Source organism: Lepidochelys kempii, chromosome 17 (genome assembly GCF_965140285.1).
Source record: "Lepidochelys kempii isolate rLepKem1 chromosome 17, rLepKem1.hap1, whole genome shotgun sequence".
Taxonomy (NCBI): domain Eukaryota; kingdom Metazoa; phylum Chordata; order Testudines; family Cheloniidae; genus Lepidochelys; species Lepidochelys kempii.
In genome coordinates, this window is record NC_136396.1 from 1,624,275 (window position 1) to 1,645,177 (window position 20,903).

A 20,903-nucleotide genomic window follows, 5' to 3' on the forward strand; every position below is an offset into this window, starting at 1 on the left:
TTATGGCTACTAGAAAACAGAATGGGAAGAATAGTTACCCACATGCCATGGGCCACGCAGCCAGCATGCCAGACCGGGTGGGACATCGTTGGGGGCCAATCAACAAGCTCCAGCTATGTCCAGTATTCTAATGGCATTTCCCAGCCTGCTCTCATAAGGCCACCCATGGTTAATCTCTCACATGTAGCATTTCCAGGAGCTCTGGGAAAGTGAGGGAGCAAATTCCTGCTGGTTAAAGTTTAGCCCATTCTGCCACCAGCTTACTGCCTTCACAAAGGCCGTGTGTTAACCTTTCCTGCCTGTGGTCTTAGTGTGTGGTTGGAGACCAGTCCTCTCCTATCAGCCAGAGCTGTTGAGGGCCTGTAGTTCAAGTCACACGGGTGCCCAGTCTGCTGGAGAGGGATCCCAGTGCGCTCCTGGCATGCACTGGCAGAGACCCTCTTTTAAATTTGGATGCCCCATTCATTTAACCCATCTGTCATATAGCCAGTTGCTTGACAGCAGGTAGGGTAGCACCATGCATGTGGCCGATTAAGCTGCTAGCCCAGAACCTGATTCCCTGGGATATCATTCCCCGACCCCACCCCAGGCTGTGTATGTGGGGGCTGCAGCCTATACCCCACTAGTTTTGTGCCTGCCCTGATTCTAGCAAATGCTGGGGGGCCGGGTTTTGCTCCCACCAGGCAGACCCTGGCAGATTTTAACACAACTTTTGGGGGAGAAGAACATGTGTAGCAAGTGTCATGATGGGGATTTACTCACTTAGCATTTCCCCCAGGAATCCCTCCGTGTTCCATTTGCTATTTGAAAACTAAACCCAAAAGTTACCATAGCCACCACTACCCTCCATGAGACAAGGGCTAGAGCACGGGCGGGTTAGGCTCCAGCCACCTGCTCCTCACCCTGTCAGCCTGTGGGCACCAAATGGTGGTTGGACCTGTTCTGCCAGCCTCTGGGGGAAGGGACACACATCCCTACATGCTGCTTTCTGAGAGCAGCAAGTGGAGGCTGGAGGGTGGCAACTTTAGTCTGGCTCTGCTCCTTGCATCTTTTATCCTCCCTCCAACCTCTTTGAGAAGAAGGTGAGACGCGGGGCAGGAAGGCGATTGCCTGCTGGGCATAGGTACCCATGCAGTCCGAGCAGGGCCCCCAACTCCCAGTGGCGGGGAAGAGGGGCTAAGCCAAGAGTCTTGATGGTTTGCATGGAGAGTGATGGAGAGAAATGGGATATTCTCTGCTCTGAGAAATAGGGAACGGGATTGTTTTTGCCCTCATCAGCATGCCCCCCAAGGCCCAGCTTTGGGGCAAATGTCCTTCAGTGGGGGTGGCTGTACAGGTCTCAGGAGCGAACAAAACAGTTCTTTGAGATTAGCCACAGGGGTCACTGCAGATCTTTTGCTCTCTAGGTCCTGAGTGTCCACCCCAGCGCCTGTAGCCACGCAGCACCGTAGTCACCTGAAAAGGATTGTCTAGCGCAGGGGTTCTCAAACTTCATTGCACTGCGACCCCCTTCCAACAACAAAAACTACTACACCATCCCAGAAGGGGGGGCTGAAGCCTGAGCCCCGGGGGCAGGGGGGAGCCAAAGTCCAAGGGCTTCAGCCCCAGGCAGGGGCCCTGTAACCCAGCCCTGCCACCTAGGGTGGAAGCCCTTGGGCTCTGGGCCCCAGCAACTCTAAGGCAACCCTGGTGACCCCATTAAAATGGGGTCCTGACCCCCAGTGTGAGAACCACTGCCAGTAGTCACACCTTGCTCCAGATGTGTTTGGTTTAGTAACTTGTGCCGGTAACAGGTGTGATCACTAGGTGGCGTCCTCCTCCCCGCCCGTCGCGGGGTGCGGCAGCTCAGGGGTCGGTGCAGCGGGGCGGGGGGGGGGGGGAGTGTGGTTAGCCCGCTGCTGGGCGCCAGACAGGGAGAAACCACCGCCCCTCCCCCGCCGCCCGGGTGCTGGGCCTGGCCTGGGAGCGTGGCCACCCCCGGAGACGCGCCAGTCTCAAAGCACGTGGCCGACCAGAGCTAATGACTCCTCCAGGCGCAGGTAAGTAAAGAGCCCAGTGGGGACACTGAGGCACAGGGTGTCAGTGACTCAACCAAGGACACCCAGGGAGCACGTGGCAGAGCCAAGGCTAGACCGGACCCCGGCTCCCCGGCCCGGGCCATGCCCACTGGGCTGCGGCACGGGAAGGGAGCCGGGGGCAGGGGGTGGCCCTGGCCTGGCCCTGGGGACTCCGGACCCCGGGCTGTGACCCCCCCTGAGCGAAGTCTTGCGTTGACCGGGCAGCCGTGGGGGGGGGGAGCAGCCCTAGGCGGGGGGGGCAGCGCGGTGTCTGCTCTGCCAGCCGCTGTGGCGTTGCCCCCGGGGGCCGAGCCGGGAACCCCCCCAGCCGCCGCTGGCTCCCCGAGGGGGGCGGGGCGGGGCGCGGCCGGGCGCTAGGGCCGCGCGGAGCCCGGGGCCGCCCTGGGCGGGGCCGCCGCCCGCCCCCGGAGCCGCCGCGCGGCGCGGCCCCAGTCGGTGCCCGGCAGGCGCTGGGCGAGCGGCGGCCCCGGCGCGGCCCCACCATGCCCGGCTTCGACTACAAGTTCCTGGAGAAGCCGCAGCGGCGGCTGCTGTGCCCGCTGTGCGGCAAGGCCATGCGGGAGCCCGTGCAGGTCTCCACCTGCGGCCACCGCTTCTGCGACACCTGCCTGCAGGAGTTCCTCAGGTGCGGGGGGGTTGTGACGTCAGAGATCCCTTTGTTACGTCAGGCCCGGGGGGGCCCCCCCGGACCCCCCCGGGCTCGCGGCTCTCGCGGGCCGGCGCTGGGACCGTGCGGGGCTCCCCAGGCTGCTCGCCGGGCCCGGGGGGGGTCTCGTGGCTGGTCCGGGCCCGGGGGGGGGTCTCGTGGCTGGGCCGGGCTGGCGGGGCCCCCCCGGGCAAAGCCCCCCGGGATTTCCGCGCCCGGGGCAGCGGGGGGGGGCGAGTCCGGCTCCTGCCCCGGGCGGTTTGTTCTGGTGCCCGCCTGGCCCGGCGCTTTCGCCCGACCCGGGACCCCCGGGCGGTCGCCGGTGCCTGGCCCGGCCCGGCTCGGCTCGGCTCGGCTCCGCGCGCGGCGGGAGGAGGGGCCGAAACTCGCCGGTTTCGTGACGTGCCCGGGCAGGTGCGGAGACTGTCCCCGGGCGGGACGTCCCCCCCCTCGGCCCCTCTTGTGCGCGGCTCGGGGGCCTGGGGCAGCACGAACGGGGGGGGCCGTGTGTGCAGCGGGGGGGGCAAGGGTCAGGCGTTGCCCAGCCCCCCGGGGTGCGGGGGGGGTGCGGGGCTCCACACGGGGTCGGGTCACGTCCCGCCTGAGTCTTCACACCTGCGCGGAGCGCCCGGGCCACGTGGCTGCTCCGCCCGGGCCGCCGGCTCCGGCAGGCAGCGACCTGGGTGTAGCAGGGCTGGGAGCTCCTGAGTCTCCTGTCCCAGCCGGCCTGGCCTGTTCTGCCCAATCCAGCACGTCCCAGCCTGCCCTCCCGTTGTGCCCCAGCCTTGTGAAGGGAGGATGGGAGTCCCGGTGGGTAATGGCAGCCTTGCCCCCGTTTCCAGGCTGGGTCCCGGCAAGGGGGCACCACAGTGGAGATGTCCCCGTTGTCCCCCCGCCCTGTCCCACGTCCAGGGTGGTGGTAGGCGTTGTGGTCCACGTTTGCGGAGCCAGAAGCCGGGTGCTCTCTACATGGTGAGGGACCAGGGGGGCCCTGCCCAGGGTATACAGACTCCTGTTTCTCCCAGCTGGGGGCTGTCCTGCTCGTGGCTCTGAGTTCTCACTCGCTTCCCACCCGTGGGTTCGGGCTCAGTCTCGGTCTGCGGGGGCGAGGGTGGGGGGTTAACCCCTCAGTCCTGGCAGGTTCACACTCTGGTGCATTCCAGGCTCTGCCTTCGGTGGTGGCACCAGCCAGTCCGTTCTGCACTCTGCCCCCTGCGCCCTTTGTCTGAACATCCCTCCCTGATACCAGTCACACTGCTGCCCTCTCTGCCTGCCCCGTGTGGCCTGGTAGTGGGAAGGACCCTGCAAACATGCTGGCTATGTGCCCAGCTCAGCAGCTGCAGCTCCATGCCACCCTGGGCCCTCCTCCGTTTGACTGAAGACCAGCTGGTTCCCTGCTATGGGGCGGGGGGTGGGGGGGACGGACGACAGCCACTTTATTGCAGAAGTGGGTTCCAAAAGTGGGGAGGGGAAACCCTTGGCCACGACAAGACCCTCTCTGAGGAGCCAGAGCTCAGCCAGGCTACATCCCACCCTGCTGCAGGCCCATAGGATTGTTTGCCCCCAGACCCTTCAGCTCCATGTGGTGGTTTGGCTACAGTGTTCTCTCAGGGTCTGGTGCTGTGAAAAAGCCCCTGGAAATGGGAAGACCCTGCTGAGAACCTGGGCTGTGTGTGTACAGCGCCTGGCACAGCGGGGTCCCAGTGCTACAGATCACAATACAGCAGCTGCAGATGTGGGCAGGGCTGGGAGCTGTGCACTGGGTTAGGAGAGGCCTGCTCTGTGGTCAGGGGACGGGGATAGAGGCTCTGAGAGGCAGTGCGGGCTCAGCAGCCCATGCAGTGGCAGTGGGTAGAGAGGAGCCTTTTGTGTGTTGCATAGTGTGTAGCTAGCACGGTCGGTCCTGTTCCCGGTGCACTCAGGGCCTTCGGGATCCCTGCGCCTTTGTGCTGGGGACACTGCTGGGAAATAAGTGTGCCAAATGGGATTTATTTCAGCCCTTGCCGGACATCCCTTAAGAGCCCCAGCCCAGCTTAGCTCTCAGCAATTGCAACACTGACCTAAAAAGCAGAGTCTTCAAATTGGGATTAAACGTGTGCGTGTGGGGACGTAGGTGGGAGCTTCAGGGCGAGCGGTTTTCCTTCGGGCACCTTGCCTTTCTTCCACAGCCCTGCCCCTCTCCTTGCTGTGAGACTCCATCCTCCTGGCAGGATTGTGCCCTTCACCAGAGATGGAGCTCTGCACCCACTGGTGTGAGCCCTGTCCACACCACAGCATCTAAACCCTGCTGTTGAAGCATGCTTGAGCCATGGGGTTCTGGAGGGGTCGCCTGTGGCAGCAGCTTCCCACAGGCTTGCTGAGCGGTTATGGATTGCCAAAGTGCTGCCAGGGCTTGGCATGTGCCGTCCCTGGTCCCCCCACCCCCGCCGGGCAGGCAGGGTCTCTCTCGGGCTAGCCAGCTGTCCACAGCCTCGCCAGGGAAGCCTGGCGTGCGCCTCTGAACACTCCCAGAGCCAGCTGCTTCCAGCACCACCAGCCAGTCCTCTGCCTCCTGCTTCCTGAATGAGGCCCGGCGGGGCGAGAGGCGGCTCTGGCTGTCGGTGCTCAGGCGGGGGCCTGGTTCAGTCATGTTCTCCAGCCTGACACACTTCAGCAGCCTGTAGCTCCCGTCTGGGGGGCTGCGGTCCCCCCTCCCTCAGGGCAGGGCTGGGGGCCAAGGAAGCCCCTCCACCTCTGAGGGCTGTTTTGTGTAGAACGATTCGTGTTTAACCCCTTGGTGCCCAACTCCACTGTCACCAAGTGCAAAGCAGGCAGCTGTGGGGTCTCTGGGACTGCAGAACCCTCTGGGGCTGAGCTGGGTGCCTGGTGTGCAGAGTGTCGGAGTGGGGGAGGACTAGAGCACAGGTTGGTGCCAGGACCCACGGCTGGCCCCGGGCCATGGCCATGCTCCCTGTGACTGCGATGCCCAGGCCCACTGACCAGCACACCAGACTGAGTCTCTGTGGCGTTGTCCAGAGTTTAACTAAACGCCTGGCTTGGTAATGAGGAGCCCAAAGTTGGCCCTGGTGCCTGTGAGCAGGAATAGAACCCAGGCTACTGCCTTGAGCGTGTCGGCACGGATCCCACTACAGGGGTGCACGTGCCTCGCACACGAGGCCTGGTTTTTTGTGACTGGCAGGGCTGCGTGTGCACCTTGTGCTCCCGCACGGGGGCATAACAGGAGGGGTGGCTCTGACTTGTCTCCGTTTCCGTTTAATGCCCGTGGCAGTGAGACCGAACCTGGCGCACGTCAAACCTGCACGTTCCTAGCTCAGACTAAGCGCCTTGAGAACCTCGGCGCTCCTGACCACTATGGGCTGAGGGTGACTGTGGCCTGAAATTCTCTGGTTACACCCCCTCCCCCAGCACAGACCCTCACCGTACAGGGTCTTTGTAGCGAAGGAATCAAGCCCCAGGGCTTAGCCCTCCTTCCATGGACTGGTTCCCCTGACAATGGGCACAGTTGGGACCTGTTCTGTCTGTGAGAATCCCACATTCCCAGCAGATGCTCAGCATCCTCGTCCTTCTCTGGACTCATGAGGCTGAAACTCCACTCTCTGGGACAGTCCACGAAGGTCTCGTCAGCGCCCAGACGGTGAGCGTCAGAACCCTCCAAATGGCCAGGCCAGCGTCGCCTTGAACCCCACAGAGCGTCAGACGGGGCCCCAAGGAAGGACCCCGCACAGCCAACCTCATCTCTGACACCACAGCTCCTCAGGGGTTGCAGCTCTGTGCTGAGGGAACTCGGGGCTTCCCATAGGCACAGCAAGTCCTCCCAGCCCTTCCTGGAACGGGGGACAGGGAAGGACGTTGATGCTTCCTGGCCCAGCACTATGCTGCCATGAGCGTTGGCCCCGGCCCAGTGGATGAGGCTCTGTCTGAGCCAGGCCCATCGTCTGTATCAAGATGTCCGCTGGCCCCATGAACAGATTGGGGCTGAAAGCGTCTTCTACCTCGGCACTGCCCCAGGGGAGGTCTTCTCTTCACAGTCACTGGGGCATGTTCCCTGCTCCCAGCAAGGCACCTCCCCTCCTGAGACTTACAGGCTTCTCCTGCAGCCCAAGCCCGCCTGGCCTGGCAGGACTGGCGCTGGTGAGCTACCCGTGTCCATCTGTGATGCCGCCAGGCATCACCAGCCCTTGGCCCTGCTCTCAGGAGCCCTCGGCTGCCTGGGTTTGAGTTGTGGGGGGGAGGGGGGATTTGCCGCCTGGCCGCTGTCTGGGAGCTTGAGGCGGCACAGAGCACGTGTGTGGCCCTGAGGGATGCTGCTAGCCAAAAAAATCCTGGTCTCGTGCATGCACGGTGTATGGGCTCCTCTCGCGGGAGCTGCACGGACCACGGCTGGGAGAACCACAGCTCCTGTAGGGGAGGAACTGTCCTCCTCTGGGCTCCCCCTTCAGCGCCCACTCCTGCAGGAGCCTGTCCCGGGGTGCGGCATCCCCTCCTGCTGGTGGGGCTATTGGCCATGGGAAATGCGCTCCCCTCCGCCAGCGGCCCCACTCCCCAAAGGGGCTGGTGCGGAGTGTCCTGGCAGGGTGTGAGCTCACTGGGCTCTGCGCCTTGGTCTCTTGGCTGTTTGGAGGTGTGGGGGGATGTGCTCCCGTCTTTTGGGCTAAAGGAGCGAGGGCTGGCTGCAGCTCAGAGCAGTGTCTCCCCGTCCCCTGTGGCGCTCAGCCCTCCTGGTGGTGTGGGGGCCAGGCATGCCCAGTCTTGCTGGGCTGGCTGCGTAGCCAGGAATTCAGAAGGTGTTTTGTGATTGCTTGGTTCAGGACCGAGCTGGCACAGGGCTGGGAGCGGAGTGAGGCCGGGCCTCAGGGGCTGCACCAAGGAGCTGAGCCCTGTGTAAACACGGTAAATTGTCTGTTTCTGCTGTCAGATGGTCCCAGTCAACAGCCCCTGACCCCAGCCCCAGTCTGCCAAGTCAGAGAGGGGCCCCACCCTCTGTGGGGTGACCCCTCCATCAGGGCGACCTTCTGCTGAGCAGAGCTGGAGAGTCCCCAAGGCCGCAGGCTCTTGGGAGGAGCCAGGCAAGTGCCACATGAAGACAAGAGAAACCTAATTTGTGCAAAACTGGGGGTTTCTTAAGGGAGGCTCCTTCCATCCTACGGTGCCGTGGAGGGGGTGACTAGGACGTGACTGGGGGCAGCTGGAAGCTGACTTATCTCCCTAGGTCACCTGCACTGATGCTGCCTGGGGCCTGCGTCCAGCTCTTGGCTCGAGTTAGGATTTCTAATGTCAGAGAGGGGAGATGTCTACTGGATTAGAGCAGGGGGCTGGGAGTCAGGACTCCTGGGTTCCGTCCCTGGCTCTCGCACGTCATGCTGCCTTAGGGGATCTCTGTGGACCCTCGGAAGGTGCTGACCCTGTTGCAGGGCTGCTGTTCTGCCCAGCCCCCGCGGTGTGGCAAGGGGCGTGGGCTCAGGTCAGTCTCTGGTAACTGATGCGTTGGGCAGGGTGCATGGCTGAGCTCGCTGCTGGGGCCTGGAGCAGAGCAGGGTCCCAGGGAGGGTGCTGTGACCCTCCTCCCCCTTGGCAGCCCAGCCCCAGACCATGCAGTGTTCAGGGACGGTCAAAGGCAAGGACTTCACTCCCTAACTGCTGTCTCAGCACATTCTCTGCCCAGCCAGCCGTGGTGGAGTGAGCAGGCTTTGCTGGGGATTATGTCTGTTCTCCCCCGCCCTGCCGTGGGGGCCTGCAGCCTGTTCCTCTCTGTGCTGGTTAACCCTTGCTCTGTGCACGGCGCTGGTGCTGGGGAGGTGCATGGCAGCCAGCGTGGGAGCGCATTAGGCTGCCGGAGCCGCAGGGTTCCCGCCTGGAGCTAGCCTAGGCCATGTGCCTGTGCCCAGTCTGGGGTGGGGCTGCTGGCGCGAGCCAGGCTCCCACACTGCTTAGCATGGCGCAGCCGGGCCGGGCTCCGCCCCAGCCTGCTCCAGCCTTTGCAAGGAGCCTCGTTCGCCCTTGTGTACCATAATCCTCGCCCTCGGCTTAGTCGCCTCCTCTGGGCGTGGAATCCAGGCAGAGCGAGGCTGGCGGCTGGCTGGGAACGTGCTGAGGCGCTGTCTGAGCTATGCCCAGCTGTGGGAGCTGCTGTCTGAACCGTTCTCGGGTACTGCAGTGCTCGGCTCTGCCCACGGTCTGTCCCCGGGGGGAGGTGCCTCTGCATGCGGGGGGGCCAGGTTCCGTTGCCCGGCTGGCTCCGTGCTGCGCTGTCAGGTGTGTGGCTCCCTGGCGAGCGCTCTGCTTCCATGTATCCCGCTGCTTAGGCTGGGGCTTTATTTCTCCTCGCTGCCCAGCAACTGTCCCCACAGGAACGGCGGGCGCCCAAACAAACTGGGAGCTGGGCAGCCTGGGACCCGTGCAGGGAAGCGGGCTCGGCCTACGGCGCTGGGCTCAGGTGGCAAGGAAACCACCCAGCCGTATTGGCCGAAACCTGGTGGTTTCCCTCCTGGTGCGTCTGCGGGGGACCACAGGGGCTGAGCGCTAGGGGTCTGACTAGCCCTTGTTCTCCAGCAGGCCGTGGGGCCAGGGCTCTGCCTGGCATCCCCGCCATGGCATTGGCAAAGGCCTTTCCTCCTGTAGAAATAACCCAGCCTGGAAGCTGAACCAGGGGGCGAGTTGGATGCCAGGCTGTGACACGTGTGAACCACTCCTGGGAGTCGGGAAGGGGAGCCCTGGCTGGTCAGCGCTCTCCCAGCTGCCCAGGGCCCCCATGTATTCCTGCAGCACCTGAGGACAGAGGTGTGACTAGCGACTATGAGGGAAGGGCAGGTGTAGTTTCCTGTCCAGCTCCACCGGGCATCCTGGGAAGCACAGGAGCTGTTGCCCCAGAAAGAGGCCCCTGCCATGGGTAGGAGATCCCAGCTTTGCAGTGGGAGCCTGGCCCAGTCAGACCTCTGGGCTGCAAAGCCTGGCGTTCAGACTCTCTGTCTCCTGCCCGGCTGCTCAACCCTGCGCCCTGCCTTGCTCCTCTCCTGTCTCCCCGGCTGCAATTGTTGCTTGGCCCCGCTTGTTCCATCCAGTCCGTGTGAAATGCTGCTGGCACCCTCTGAATCCTCCTGCTGGGGTGGCGTCTCTGCTCCCCGGGCGCCCGAGGGAGCTCTCTGGGCCCGGGTGGGAGAGGGGTTAGTGGAGGTAAGCGCCAGGGTGAGCACAAGGATATAAACTGGCCAGCAACAAGTTTAGGGGGGAAAACACCCAACTGGCTTCGGGACTGAGGCTGATCAGTTTGTAGAGGGGATAGTACAATGGGACTGGGACTGCCGGCAGCAAATACCTCCAGTGGCCGGAGACGGGGCACTGGATGGGGAGGGCTCTGAGCTACTACAGAGAATTCTTTCCCAGGTGTCTGGCTGGTGGGTCTCACCCACATGCTCAGGGTCTAATTGATCACTATATCTGGGATCAGGAAGGAATTTTACCCTGGGTCAGGTTTTTGCCTTTCTCTGCAGCGTAGGGCATGGTTCACTTGCAGGTTTAAACTAGTGTAAATTGGGGAGTCTCTGTAACTTGAAGACTTTAAACCATGATTTGAGGACGTCAGTGACTCAGCTAGAAGCGTAGGAGTGGGAGGGATCTCGAGAGGTCGTCTAGTCCAGCCCCCTGCCCTCATGGCAGGACTGAGTATTATCAGAGCTCAGGGGTCTATTACAGGAGTGGGCGGGCGAGGCTCTGTGAGGTCAGACTAGCAGATCACGATGGGCCCTTCTAGCCTTGAGTCCCTGCGTCTGTGGGCTGTGGCAGGTGGCTGTCGCATGGGGGGTGTCCCCTCCCCTGGGCTGGGCTGTGGCGGTGCCCGGGGCCCCGATGTCTCTCTGATGCAGAGTCTGAGTGGTCCCAGGGGTGGCAGTTCTGGTTGCCGTGAGCACGGTTCAGCAGAGCTGCTGTTCAGGTCTGTAGGGCAAATGCACTGTGGCTGCCTGCCCTGCCCTGCCCTGCCCGATCGCTCCTGTGCGTGTTGCTGGCGGGCCAGGCCCCTGGGAATGCACGGTCACGTGCTGCTCTTCTTGTCTGGCAGCTTCTTAATTCTGGCTGAGCGATTTAGTAGCACTGCCGGGGATGTAACCCTGTCATGTCTGGAGAGCGGCTGCCAGCCTCCCTGTGTTCCAATGGCAGGCGGGTCGTGCTGTGTCCGAGCGCCCCAGGCCTCGCTGCTAGACCTTGTCCTGGACACTCGCCACAGGGAGGCTGGTGGGACTGGCTGTGTTGCAAGCCTGAGGCAGACCAGCGAGGCAGGGCGCTGTGCAGCTGGGTGGAGGAGGGTTCCTGTGCAGGGGGAGGCAAGGGCCGGGCCCCCAGCCTCAATCTCCTCGTGCTCCGGGTTCTCCAAGAATCTGGCAAGTGCAGCCAAGCTCCTAGTGGTCCCAGGTGAGATCCGTGGGCCAGGGAGCTGCCGCATGTTGGTGATTCGGGGTGGCAGAGAAGCGCTGGTGGCAGGGAAGGGCTGGCTAGCCCCAGTGGCTCCTCGGCCTGTATTGGCTGCAGCTCCTCTGGCCTCGGCTTGGGAGCAGATTTCACTGTAGGGCAAAGGTTGGGCATTTTTCTGCACAGTCTTGGCCCAGGCGTAGCTGCAGATTCTGCGACGGGCCCGTGGCCTGTTCTGCAGTCGAATCTCTGCAGTGCTGGGCCCAGGCCACGGGTGCCTCCTTGCCCCTCCACCACTGGCTGTAGGGCTCTGCATCGGGCCCCCAGTTCAGGGCCCTGGTGTCTTCCAGCCACGGCTCGCTGCTCAGTGCCTGAGAGAGGGCAGGGATCTGAGCTGGGGGGCTGGCAGTGTGCTCAGGCTGGCAGAGCAGAGCATTGCCCAGTGCTGGCCTACACCCTCGCCACCTCCAGATGTGCATGGGGGAGCCCAGGGCAAGCGAAGCCACCCCTCCTCTGGAGCGGGCGCCTGGGGCTGGCCGAGGCACAGTGGGACTCTTGGTGTGCTTGGCCCAGGATGGCCGCAGCTGTTGATCTCAGTGGGGCGACTGCTGCTGTCTCGGCACACTGGGAATCCCAGGCTGGCAGCAGCTGGAAGCCTGGCTGAAGGGACACCTGTTCCCAGGCTGCAGCCTGGGCCTTTCCCATCCCTGTATGTCCGTCGGGGGATTTGATGGGGGGAAGGCAGTTGGACTGAGCCGCGCAGCACTTGCCTAAGCAGGGATCTGGTGTCAGGGGAGGAAGCAGCATCTGCTAGGGGTGGGGGTCGGGTAGGGGCATTTCCAGGGTCAGAAATCACGGCTCGTGGGCCTTGATAAAACCCCTAATCTGTGCAAGGGCCAGGTGGGAGCCCCCCTGCTCTGGCCTCCCTCAGTCTCTCCTGGGGCTTGGAAGTAGTGGGCGGATGCTCGAACTGCGTGGAATACGGTGCCGCGCTCCGGAGTCTCTGTTTATTTCCATCAGGGGTTCATGTAACTTACCCAGCAGCTGGTGAGGGGGAGAGGAGGCCATGGGAACTGGGGGAGGGGAGGAGCAGCTGGCTGAGCCGGGCCTGGGCTGTGGGGCGGGGGGGAGAGAAGGGGTGTGAGCCAGGTAAATGCCCTGCTGTAGTGATCACTGGCCTGGCTCTGTGCAGGGCTCTGGAGCGGAGACCCACGGGGGGGCCAGGGGCTCCATGTGCCAATCCAGCCTGTGCCGGGGGGGGGGAACGTTTACGTAGTCAACTCCCACCCTGCCCCAGTGACTCACAGGGAGGCGCTCCTGCGGGCGTGACACTCGCTGCGTAACTGACCTTTGTCACGCAGGGAAGGTGTTTACACTCCCTGCCTGGCACTGGCTGTGCCTTGCTCTGCCCTGGCCTAACAGGCAGCCATGTGCTTGGAGCTGTGCCCACGGAGCTTGCGGGGGAGGCAGCCAGGGCCAGCCCCACCTTTTGGACATGTCCTGGCCTCCTGCGGGGAAGGTGTCCTCCGGGTATGCTGAATCGGGGGTGTTACTGGGGCCTGGAGTGCAGCCCCTGCTCCCCATGGCCCTGCCTGGGGCAAGGGCTTGGCCGGCGGAGACTAGCTCGGGGGGCTGAGTGATCTGTGGCACCTGCCCCCCACGTCGCTGCAGCCAGGCCCCTCTCCCCTCCTGGCCGTGGCAGTCCTGGTCTGCCTGCACCTTGCACGCATGCTGCACGAGGACCCCAGGCAGCGTGGGCTGTCAGCGCAGGGAGATGGGGCCAGCACTGTGCAAGGCCTTTCCCATGGGACCCAAGGGGCTCCCTCTTTTCCTGGAGCTCTGTTGGGGGGCTGAGGGCTTGCTGCTGCCGGCTCCATGAGCTCAGAGGTCAGGGGTAACATCTGGAGCTGAGCACGTGGGGGCAGGCTTATTACCAGGTTCAGATACAGGGCACATTTCCTCACCAGGGAAGCCTGAAGGGTGGGCTGGGAAAGCCCAACTGCCTGGATCCGTGCAATGGCTTGGGGAAAGAGCAGTGGTGCTGGCTGCAGGCTCAGGCGCACTCTGGAGGAGGCTCCACTGTGCTGGGGGCCCAGTCGCCCAGGGCACCTCCAGGCCTGCCAGGAGAGGGCCCAGCCCAGCCCCACTCAGGCTGTCTTGAGGGGTGGGGCCCAGTGCAGTGTCCCCCGTGCCTTGCGCAGGTTTTGGTGCCTGTGGAAGCTGACCAATGGACAAGGGTGACTCCCCTTCCTCCCGCGGGTGCAGGTGTCTGTGTGTCTGGGCCCTGGCAGGTGGGGGGCAGCTCCGGGGCGAGCCTGCTGTGTTTCCAGGTGGGGTGCTGGGTTTGGGGAAGGCACTAGCCGGCTTTGCCTGGCCTGCCTCCGCGCTCCTGTTCGCTAGATGCGCCGCTGGCAAACGCTGCCACCTGCCCCGTGCGGGGAAACCTGGGCTGCTATCGCTGGCCAGCTGTGCGAGGGGCATGGGCACCGGGCACTGCACAAGGGACCTTCCCAGCTGAGTCCCCGAGTCCAGGCTCCTGGGATCTGTGGGAAGCTGGAGAGTGTGTTTCAGAGGAGCAGCCGTGTTCGTCTGTATCCGCAAAAAGAAAAGGAGGACTTGTGGCCCACCTTGGTTATCACTACAAAAAGTCCTGTCCCCCCTGTCTGTCCGTCCCCCCCTCCCCGCTGGTAATAGCTCTCGTTACAGTGTGTACGGTCACACCCATCGTTTCATGTTCTCTGTGTATATAAATCTCCCCCCTGTATTTTCCACGGCGTGCATCCGAAGAAGTGAGCTGTAGCCCACGAAAGCTCATGCTCAAATACATTGGTTAGTCTCGAAGGTGCCACAAGACCTCCTGTTCTTTTTGGAGAGTGTGTGTCATCCATATCCCCCCCCCCCCCCCCTGCGCGGTGCCTAGACCCTTCGCAGTCCAGGGCTCCCCTGCCCCCCCGGGTGACCTGTCTCTGAGCCACGCACAGCACTCCCCCCCACGCCAGCACTCCCCGCCACGCGTCCCAGCAGAGCTGTCAGCCCCTCCCAGGGTCAGAGGCTGGGGGAGCTGCAGGGGTGGATGGGACTGAGCTGAGAGCTGGCGGTTTCCTGGAAACCAGGAGCCCCTGGGCTGCCTGGCAGCACGTCCACCCCCCAACATCTGGCGAGCAGCTGTGGCGGGGGAGGGGGAGAGGTACCAGCTCCCACTGTGGGGTGGCAGATTTCTCACCTCTAATGGAGCCTGGGAGGCGTTTAGCACCTGGCTGCGGGGAGCTGCACCAGACCATGGGGCGGAGCTGGGCCTGTTGGCCTGGCCTGCAGAGCCCTGACTGCCCAGGGCTGGGAGCAGCTGCCCTGCTTTCCTCCCGGGGCCCATGCTCCAGAAATGTTCAGGGCCCGGGGGCTCGGCTCCACCAATGTTTGGGGCCGGGTCTCTTCCCCGGCTGCCGCCACCAGCAGCACAGTGGGGCTAAGGCAGCTTCTTGCCCGGCTTCGCTCCGCGCCACTCCCAAAAGCGGAACGGCCCTATGGTCCTGGGGGGCGGGGGTGGTGTGTCTCCACACGCCGCCCCCGCTCCCAGCACCAACTCCGCAGCTCCCATTGGCTGGGAGCTGCGGGGGTGGAGACCCCCTGGCCCCCTGCCTCGGAGCCGCTGCCAGAGGGGGGTGTGGGTCGCTTTCGGGAGCCTCCCGAAGTAAGCACTGCGCCCAGCCCAGCCCAGAGCCTGCACCCCTCACCCCCTCCTGCACCCAAACTCCCTCCCAGAGCCTTAGGCAGATGTGTGAGGAGTGGGGGGCGGCAGGACTTGGATCTGTTCTGGGCATCACCAAAAATTATACAAACCTGCCGGCCCTGATGGGGTCACTGCTCCATGCTGCTCTGGGAATGAGCCCATCCCACCCTGCAAAGCCTGCGGGGCAAGGTGGGTCACACCCTGGGAGGTGTCGGGCCGGCGGGAGAAGCAGAGCCTGGCATTCGAGCCACTGACACTCTCGCCCCGTGGCATCGAGCAACCAGCAGAACAGCAGGCTGTGAGGCAGAACAAGGCCGCTCTTGGCTAGTTTCCCTCCTATGTGGAAGAGTAGCCGGGCCAGCTTGAGGGGCCATGCACCCCAGAGGCTGCTGGGGGAGGCTGAGCAGAGAAGGAGGCGTTCGGTTCACTTGTGTCCCTTGCTGGGTTTGAGCTCCTCTCGCAGGGCAGGCAGAGCTTGGGCGTTGGGCATGGCTGGGACGTTTCAAATGACTCAGACGGAGGTGACGCGCACGCCTCTGTGTCTTCACCTGCCCTCAGAGCAAACCTAGTCCCTTTCCCTATACAGAGGGAAGTGCCGTGTGTGGGGGAAACTGAGGCATACAGGGGACTTACTAAAAAAACGACAGAAAATTCCAACTTTGCCCCCCAGGGAGCCCTGCTGTCCCACCAGCTTTGACCTTGGCTCGTTTCTATTGCAGTGAAGGCGTCTTCAAGTGTCCAGAGGATCAGCTGCCCCTCGACTATGCCAAGGTGAGAGCCCCGCCCTGCCCGTGACAGCTCAGCCATGGGGAGGGGGGTTTGGTGCCCAGCAGGGCGTTGCCAGGGGGCTCGGCTCGGGTGCAGCATTTTCCCACTTGTCTCCTGCCTCCCATCCATTTGCAGCCCAGGGATGGAGGCCCCAGAGCTGGGGCGAGCCGTCCGGCAGGGAAGTCAGCCAATGCATGAGGAGCTGAATCTCCCCCTTCCCCGCAGCCTGGGCTTCCCCAACGGGGGGATGCTGCATCAGGTCCCACGGAGCTGGCAGCGTGGACCGCGCCCGGCCTCAGCCGGTGGCCTCCCTGGGGTGTCGGGCTGCGCGAGTCTGTGTGGCAGATAGACCTGGCAAACAGTCTCCACGTCACGGACAGGGACCCCCTCCCCTCACAGCCTGCCCTGGGATTGTGCATTGGCACACCTGGCACAGGCTGCGATGCCAACGTCGCTCTGAGGCGAGAGAGCCCTTCGTGCAGCTGTGCTGGGAAACTGGCTCCTCTCCCAAGAAAGGCTGCTTGTTCGCCGCCCTGGCATGGCAGAGCCCCTGCCACCTAACAGGAAACAGCTCGACCCCACGGGGGGGAGGACGTCCAGCCACAGCTCCTGTGCCCAGCTGGGCCAGCCCCCCGGGCATCTGGCTTGTTTCCTCCAGCCCTCTGAAGAATGCTGCTGGAGCCAAGACCCAGGCCCTGCCCTCCCCTCCCCTCCCATGCCCCTCAATCCTGACCTGCAGCCTCTGCTGTCCCAGCCCTGGACTCGAGGAGAGGGGGTTAATTTAACCCTGAGCTAAGTGGTTCCCAGGCAGGTTCGTCCAGCCTCTCTGTGGAGAGGGCATTGCAGGCTGCGGGCAGCCCAGTGGCTCAGGCGGGCACCTCTCAGGGCAGATGGATTTAGAGGCATGATGCTTGTGTGTGGAGCCGCTGGGAAGGGGGAGAAGGACGGAAGAACCCAATGCACCGCTACAGACTAGGGACCGAGTGGCTCGGCAGCAGTTCTGCAGAAAAGGACCTAGGGGTGACAGTGGACGAGAAGCTGGATATGAGTCAGCAGTGTGCCCTTGCTGCCAAGAAGGCTAATGGCATTTTGGGCTGTATACGTAGGGGCATTGCCAGCAGATTGAGGGACATGATCGTCCCCCTCTATTCGACATTGGTGAGGCCTCATCTGGAGTACTGTGTCCAGTTTTGGGCCCCACACTACAAGAAGGATGTGGATAAATTGGAGAGAGTCCAGCGAAGGGCAACAAAAATGATTAGGGGTCTGGAACACATGACTTATGAGGAGAGGCTGAGGGAACTGGGATTGTTTAGTCTGCGGAAGAGAAGAATGAGGGGGGATTTGATAGCTGCTTTCAACTACCTGAAAGGGGGTTCCAGAGAGGATGGTTCTAGACTATTCTCAGTGGTAGAAGAGGACAGGACAAGGAGTAATGGTCTCAAGTTGCAGTGGGGGAGGTTTAGGTTGGATATTAGGAAAAACTTTTTCACTAGGAGGGTGGTGAAGCACTGGAATGCGTTACCTAGGGAGGTGGTGGAATCTCCTTCCTTAGAAGTTTCTAAGGTCAGGCTTGACAAAGCCCTGGCTGGGATGATTTAGTTGGGGATCGGCCCTGCTTTGAGCAGGGGGTTGGACTAGATGACCTCCTGAGGTCCCTTCCAACCCTGATATTCTATGATTCTATGATGCAAAGCCAGGACCCTGCCCCTGGCTGAGGCGGAGCCTGGTCCTGGAGGCACCGGGCCGGCAGGGGAGACGAACACCCTGGTGAGGGGCAGGGGACGTGTCCATTCTCACTGTCTGCCTTGGGCCCCAGGACTCCCCCGGCCTCGCCAGGAGCGCCCTGCCCCTGCTTGGTGCCTGCTCCAGGGCGTGGCTGGTGCCCCTGGGATGGGCCTGGTCCTGTTCTGACCCAGGGTGCGAGTCCCCCGATCTCTAAATGTCCCTTTCCCCAGATCTACCCGGACCCCGAGCTCGAGGCGCAGGTGCTGGGCCTCACCATCCGCTGCATCCACAGCGAGGAGGGCTGCCGCTGGAGCGGACACATCAAGCACCTGCAGGTGAGCGGCTGCAGGGCCTGGGAGGGGCAGTGCGGGCGGGTTTGGCTCTGGGCGGTGATACCAGAGAGAGAGGGAGACGCGCCCCCCCCTTCACCTTCCTGTCTCGCCAGCCCCATCTCGGCACGTGCGGCTTCAACGTGATCCCGTGTCCCAATCGCTGCAGCACCAAGCTGAGCCGGCGCGACCTGCCCGGCCACCTGCAGCACGGCTGCCCCAAGCGCCGCGTCGAGTGCGAGTTCTGCTCCAGCGACTTCACCGGCGAGGCCTACGAGGTGCGGGGCGGGGCAGGGGTGGTGTGGGGAGCCAGGGTCCCTCTCGGGGGCGGGGCCAGCCCCACGGGGTCCCCCCCTCGCAGGGGGCTGGCGTGAGGGGCGGGGTGGTGCCGGGACGGCCCTGCGGGCGACGCCCCCTGGCCCCAGCTCAGCGCACTCTTGCCCCCCAGAATCACCAGGGCGCCTGCCCCCAGGAGAGCGTGTACTGCGAGAACAAGTGTGGGGCACGCCTGATGCGTCGGCTGCTGCCCCAGCACACGCTGGCCGACTGCCCCAAGCGCACCCAGCCCTGCCCCTACTGCTCCAAGCCGTTTGTCTTCGACACCATCCAGGTGAGGCGGGGCCCGGCGGGGGCGGGGGGTGCTGCTCCCTGGGCCGCGCGTCACGGGAGCCCGTTGGGTGCGCCCAGGTCGGGGCCCAGTCGGTCTCTGGGGGAGCGCTGCTCCAGCTAACAGCACCTCCCCCTCTGCCCCAGAGCCACCAGTTCCAGTGTCCCCGCTACCCCGTGCCCTGCCCCAACCAGTGCGGGACACCCAGCATCGCCAGGGAGGACCTGTCCGGGCACCTGAAGGAGACCTGCAGCACAGCCATGGTGCTGTGCCCCTTCAAAGACGCTGGCTGCAAACATCGGGTAAGTGCTGCCCGCTGCCCCCGCCGGCCTGGGCCACCGCCCCGAGCGCCCTGCTGGAGCTCCCTCCCCAGCCCTGGCTCTCACCAGCCCCTTCCCTCTCTTCTGTGCTGCACTCCATCGATGGCTGCTTCTTCCTCCGTGCAGTGCCCCAAGCTGGCCATGAGCCGGCACCTGGACGAGAGCACCAAGGTGCACCTGGGCATGGTGTGCTCCCTAGTCAGCCGGCAGCGGCAGGAGATCCAGGAGCTGCGGCAGGATGTGGAGGAGCTGTTGGTCAGCAGTGACGGGGTCCTGATCTGGAAGATCACAGACTACACCCGCAAGCTGCAGGAGTCCAAAGTGCGCAGCAACTACGAGTTCTTCAGCCCACCCTTCTACACCCACCGGTACGGCTACAAGCTGCAGGTGTCCGTGTTCCCCAACGGGAACGGCAGCGGGGAGGGCAGCCACCTGTCCGTCTACATCCGGGTGCTGCCGGGGCAGTACGACAACCTCCTGGAGTGGCCCTTCTCCTACCGCGTCACCTTCTCCCTGCTGGACCAGAGCGACCCCTCGCTGGCCAAGCCCCAGCACATCACTGAGACCTTCAACCCTGACCCCAACTGGAAGAATTTCCAGAAGCCGGGGGCCTCCCGCAGCTCCCTGGACGAGAGCACGCTGGGCTTCGGGTACCCCAAGTTCATCTCGCACGAGGACATCAAGAAGCGCAACTACGTGCGGGACAACACCATCTTCATCAAGGCCTCGGTGGAGATCCCACCACGAATCCTGGCCTGAGCCTGGCATGGAGACGTTAGCCAGGGGCCTTGCGGCTCAGCCTGGCCGCAGCTGCGTTGCAGCGACTCCGTGGCCTTTCTCTGTCTGCAGCAGCCTGAGGGCACCGTGGGCTTGTCTGACTGGGGCCCTCTTGGTATTTCCGCCCCAGAGGCCCAGCAGCTCCCTCCTGAGCAGGGACTGTCGCAAGCAGGTTTCCTGCAGCAGCCATGGCCTGGAACCACCCTGGGCCCCGCCCGCTGAGACCCAGCGCCGTGGCTGGAGCTGGCCGTGGGGTGCAGGGAGAGGCCCCGCAGACTGGGTGGGAAGGAGAGCGGGCCCTGTCCTTCATACATGTTCCCATGGGCTGGCTCTCCAGCCTCAGGACAGCTGTGGGGCCCAGGCAGGCTGGTCACTGCTGCCCCCAGCCTGCGCCCCACCAGAGTGAAACACCGCCTCTGTGGGGCAGTGTTGCAGCTGGGCCTGGGGGAACCCCAGCCCCCCTCCAGCACCTGCAAGCCCTGGAGCCGTGCCCACGGCGGGCAGGAGGGGTAGAGCCATGCTGTCCTGATAGCGTCAGTGGCATTGCCCCCTGGGAGCTGGGGCTTCTAGGCTGCCACCCCATGGGGAGAAAGTGGATCCAGCTGATCTCCACTGGGGCCATTGTCATATAACCCAAGCTCTCCTCCCCTCCTGAGTGCCTGGAGGGGGCAAGGCCTGGGGCTCCCTGCAGGCTGCCTGCCTCGGGGCAGGACTCGCCCCTGTGCCCTGCAGCTCAGCTAGGGCATTCCCCCTCCCCCCGAGAGCCCCAGAGAAGCCTGGACAACACAAGAGCCATGTAGCGGGGCAGGGATCCCCTCCCCTCCCATGAGGCCTTTGCAATGAAGCCCTAAGAAGGGAGCCCCAGTGAGGGGTCCCCTTGTAGCTACCAGCCCCCTGGTGCTCTGGAAGCCCCACAGGGAGGTACAGACCAGCCAGAGCCTGATGCTCCAGCAGCAAGGAACCGGCAGGTCCCCTGGCGCTGTGCATGCAGCTGCCAGGGTCCCCAGGCTCCGTCTCCTTCCTGCTGCCTCAGGGACCCCCGGAGGGCACAGGGCCCCTCCACCCAGAGCCATGTTTTGTGAGCACCCGCCCCAGCATCTGGCTGGGGAGCTGGGGTGCATGTGTCTTATCACCGGGGAGTCTTCCATATCGCGTCACTCCGAGGGGAGGGCGTCTGTTATTTATTGTCCTGGCTGCGGAGCTGCCCGGCCCTGCTGCCTTCACACTTTTTCAATAAACTCTTCTTGTATTTATCAGGTTTGATCCTGCTGTCTTTCCTTCCTCGCTCCGCAGGGGTTGGACCACAGGTGGGGCTTGACATGCAAAGGAACTGCAGTTAATTGCCATATGCAAATGAGATCACCCCTCTCTCTGCTGGGGCAATGTAGAGGGGGAGGCAGTGTGACTTAAAGCAGAGTCTTAGCAATGAGTTCGGGGAACCCACCAGGTAGACACATCATTGCTATGGCATGCTGGGCACCCCATGGGGGCGGGGAGAGGCAGGCAGTGGGGCAGTTTCTCTA

The 20,903-nt window shown here is 63.6% G+C and overlaps 1 protein-coding gene across 1 annotated transcript; it reads left to right on the forward strand.

Annotated features, from left to right (window-relative positions):
- The first annotated feature begins 2,501 nt into the window (after positions 1–2,501).
- Positions 2,502–20,636, forward strand: TRAF4 (TNF receptor associated factor 4). Its single transcript, XM_073315172.2, has 7 exons — positions 2,502–2,703; positions 15,571–15,622; positions 17,578–17,682; positions 17,793–17,954; positions 18,125–18,286; positions 18,430–18,585; positions 18,730–20,636. Exons 1-7 carry the CDS (start codon positions 2,561–2,563, stop codon positions 19,360–19,362), a joined length of 1,413 nt encoding a protein of 470 aa, XP_073171273.2. The 5' UTR covers positions 2,502–2,560; the 3' UTR covers positions 19,363–20,636.
- The last annotated feature ends 267 nt before the right edge of the window (positions 20,637–20,903 follow it).

What these genes read in the sequence shown, in the direction of transcription:
- TRAF4 (XM_073315172.2), top strand. Translation starts at nt 2,561, where the DNA reads ATGCCCGGCTTCGACTACAAGTTCCTGGAGAAGCCGCAGCGGCGGCTG. An exon ending in TGCCTGCAGGAGTTCCTCAG is followed by an intron (nt 2,704 to 15,570) that starts GTGCGGGGGGGT and finishes TTTCTATTGCAG; the next exon opens with TGAAGGCGTCTTCAAGTGTC. An exon ending in TCACCGGCGAGGCCTACGAG is followed by an intron (nt 17,955 to 18,124) that starts GTGCGGGGCGGG and finishes CTTGCCCCCCAG; the next exon opens with AATCACCAGGGCGCCTGCCC.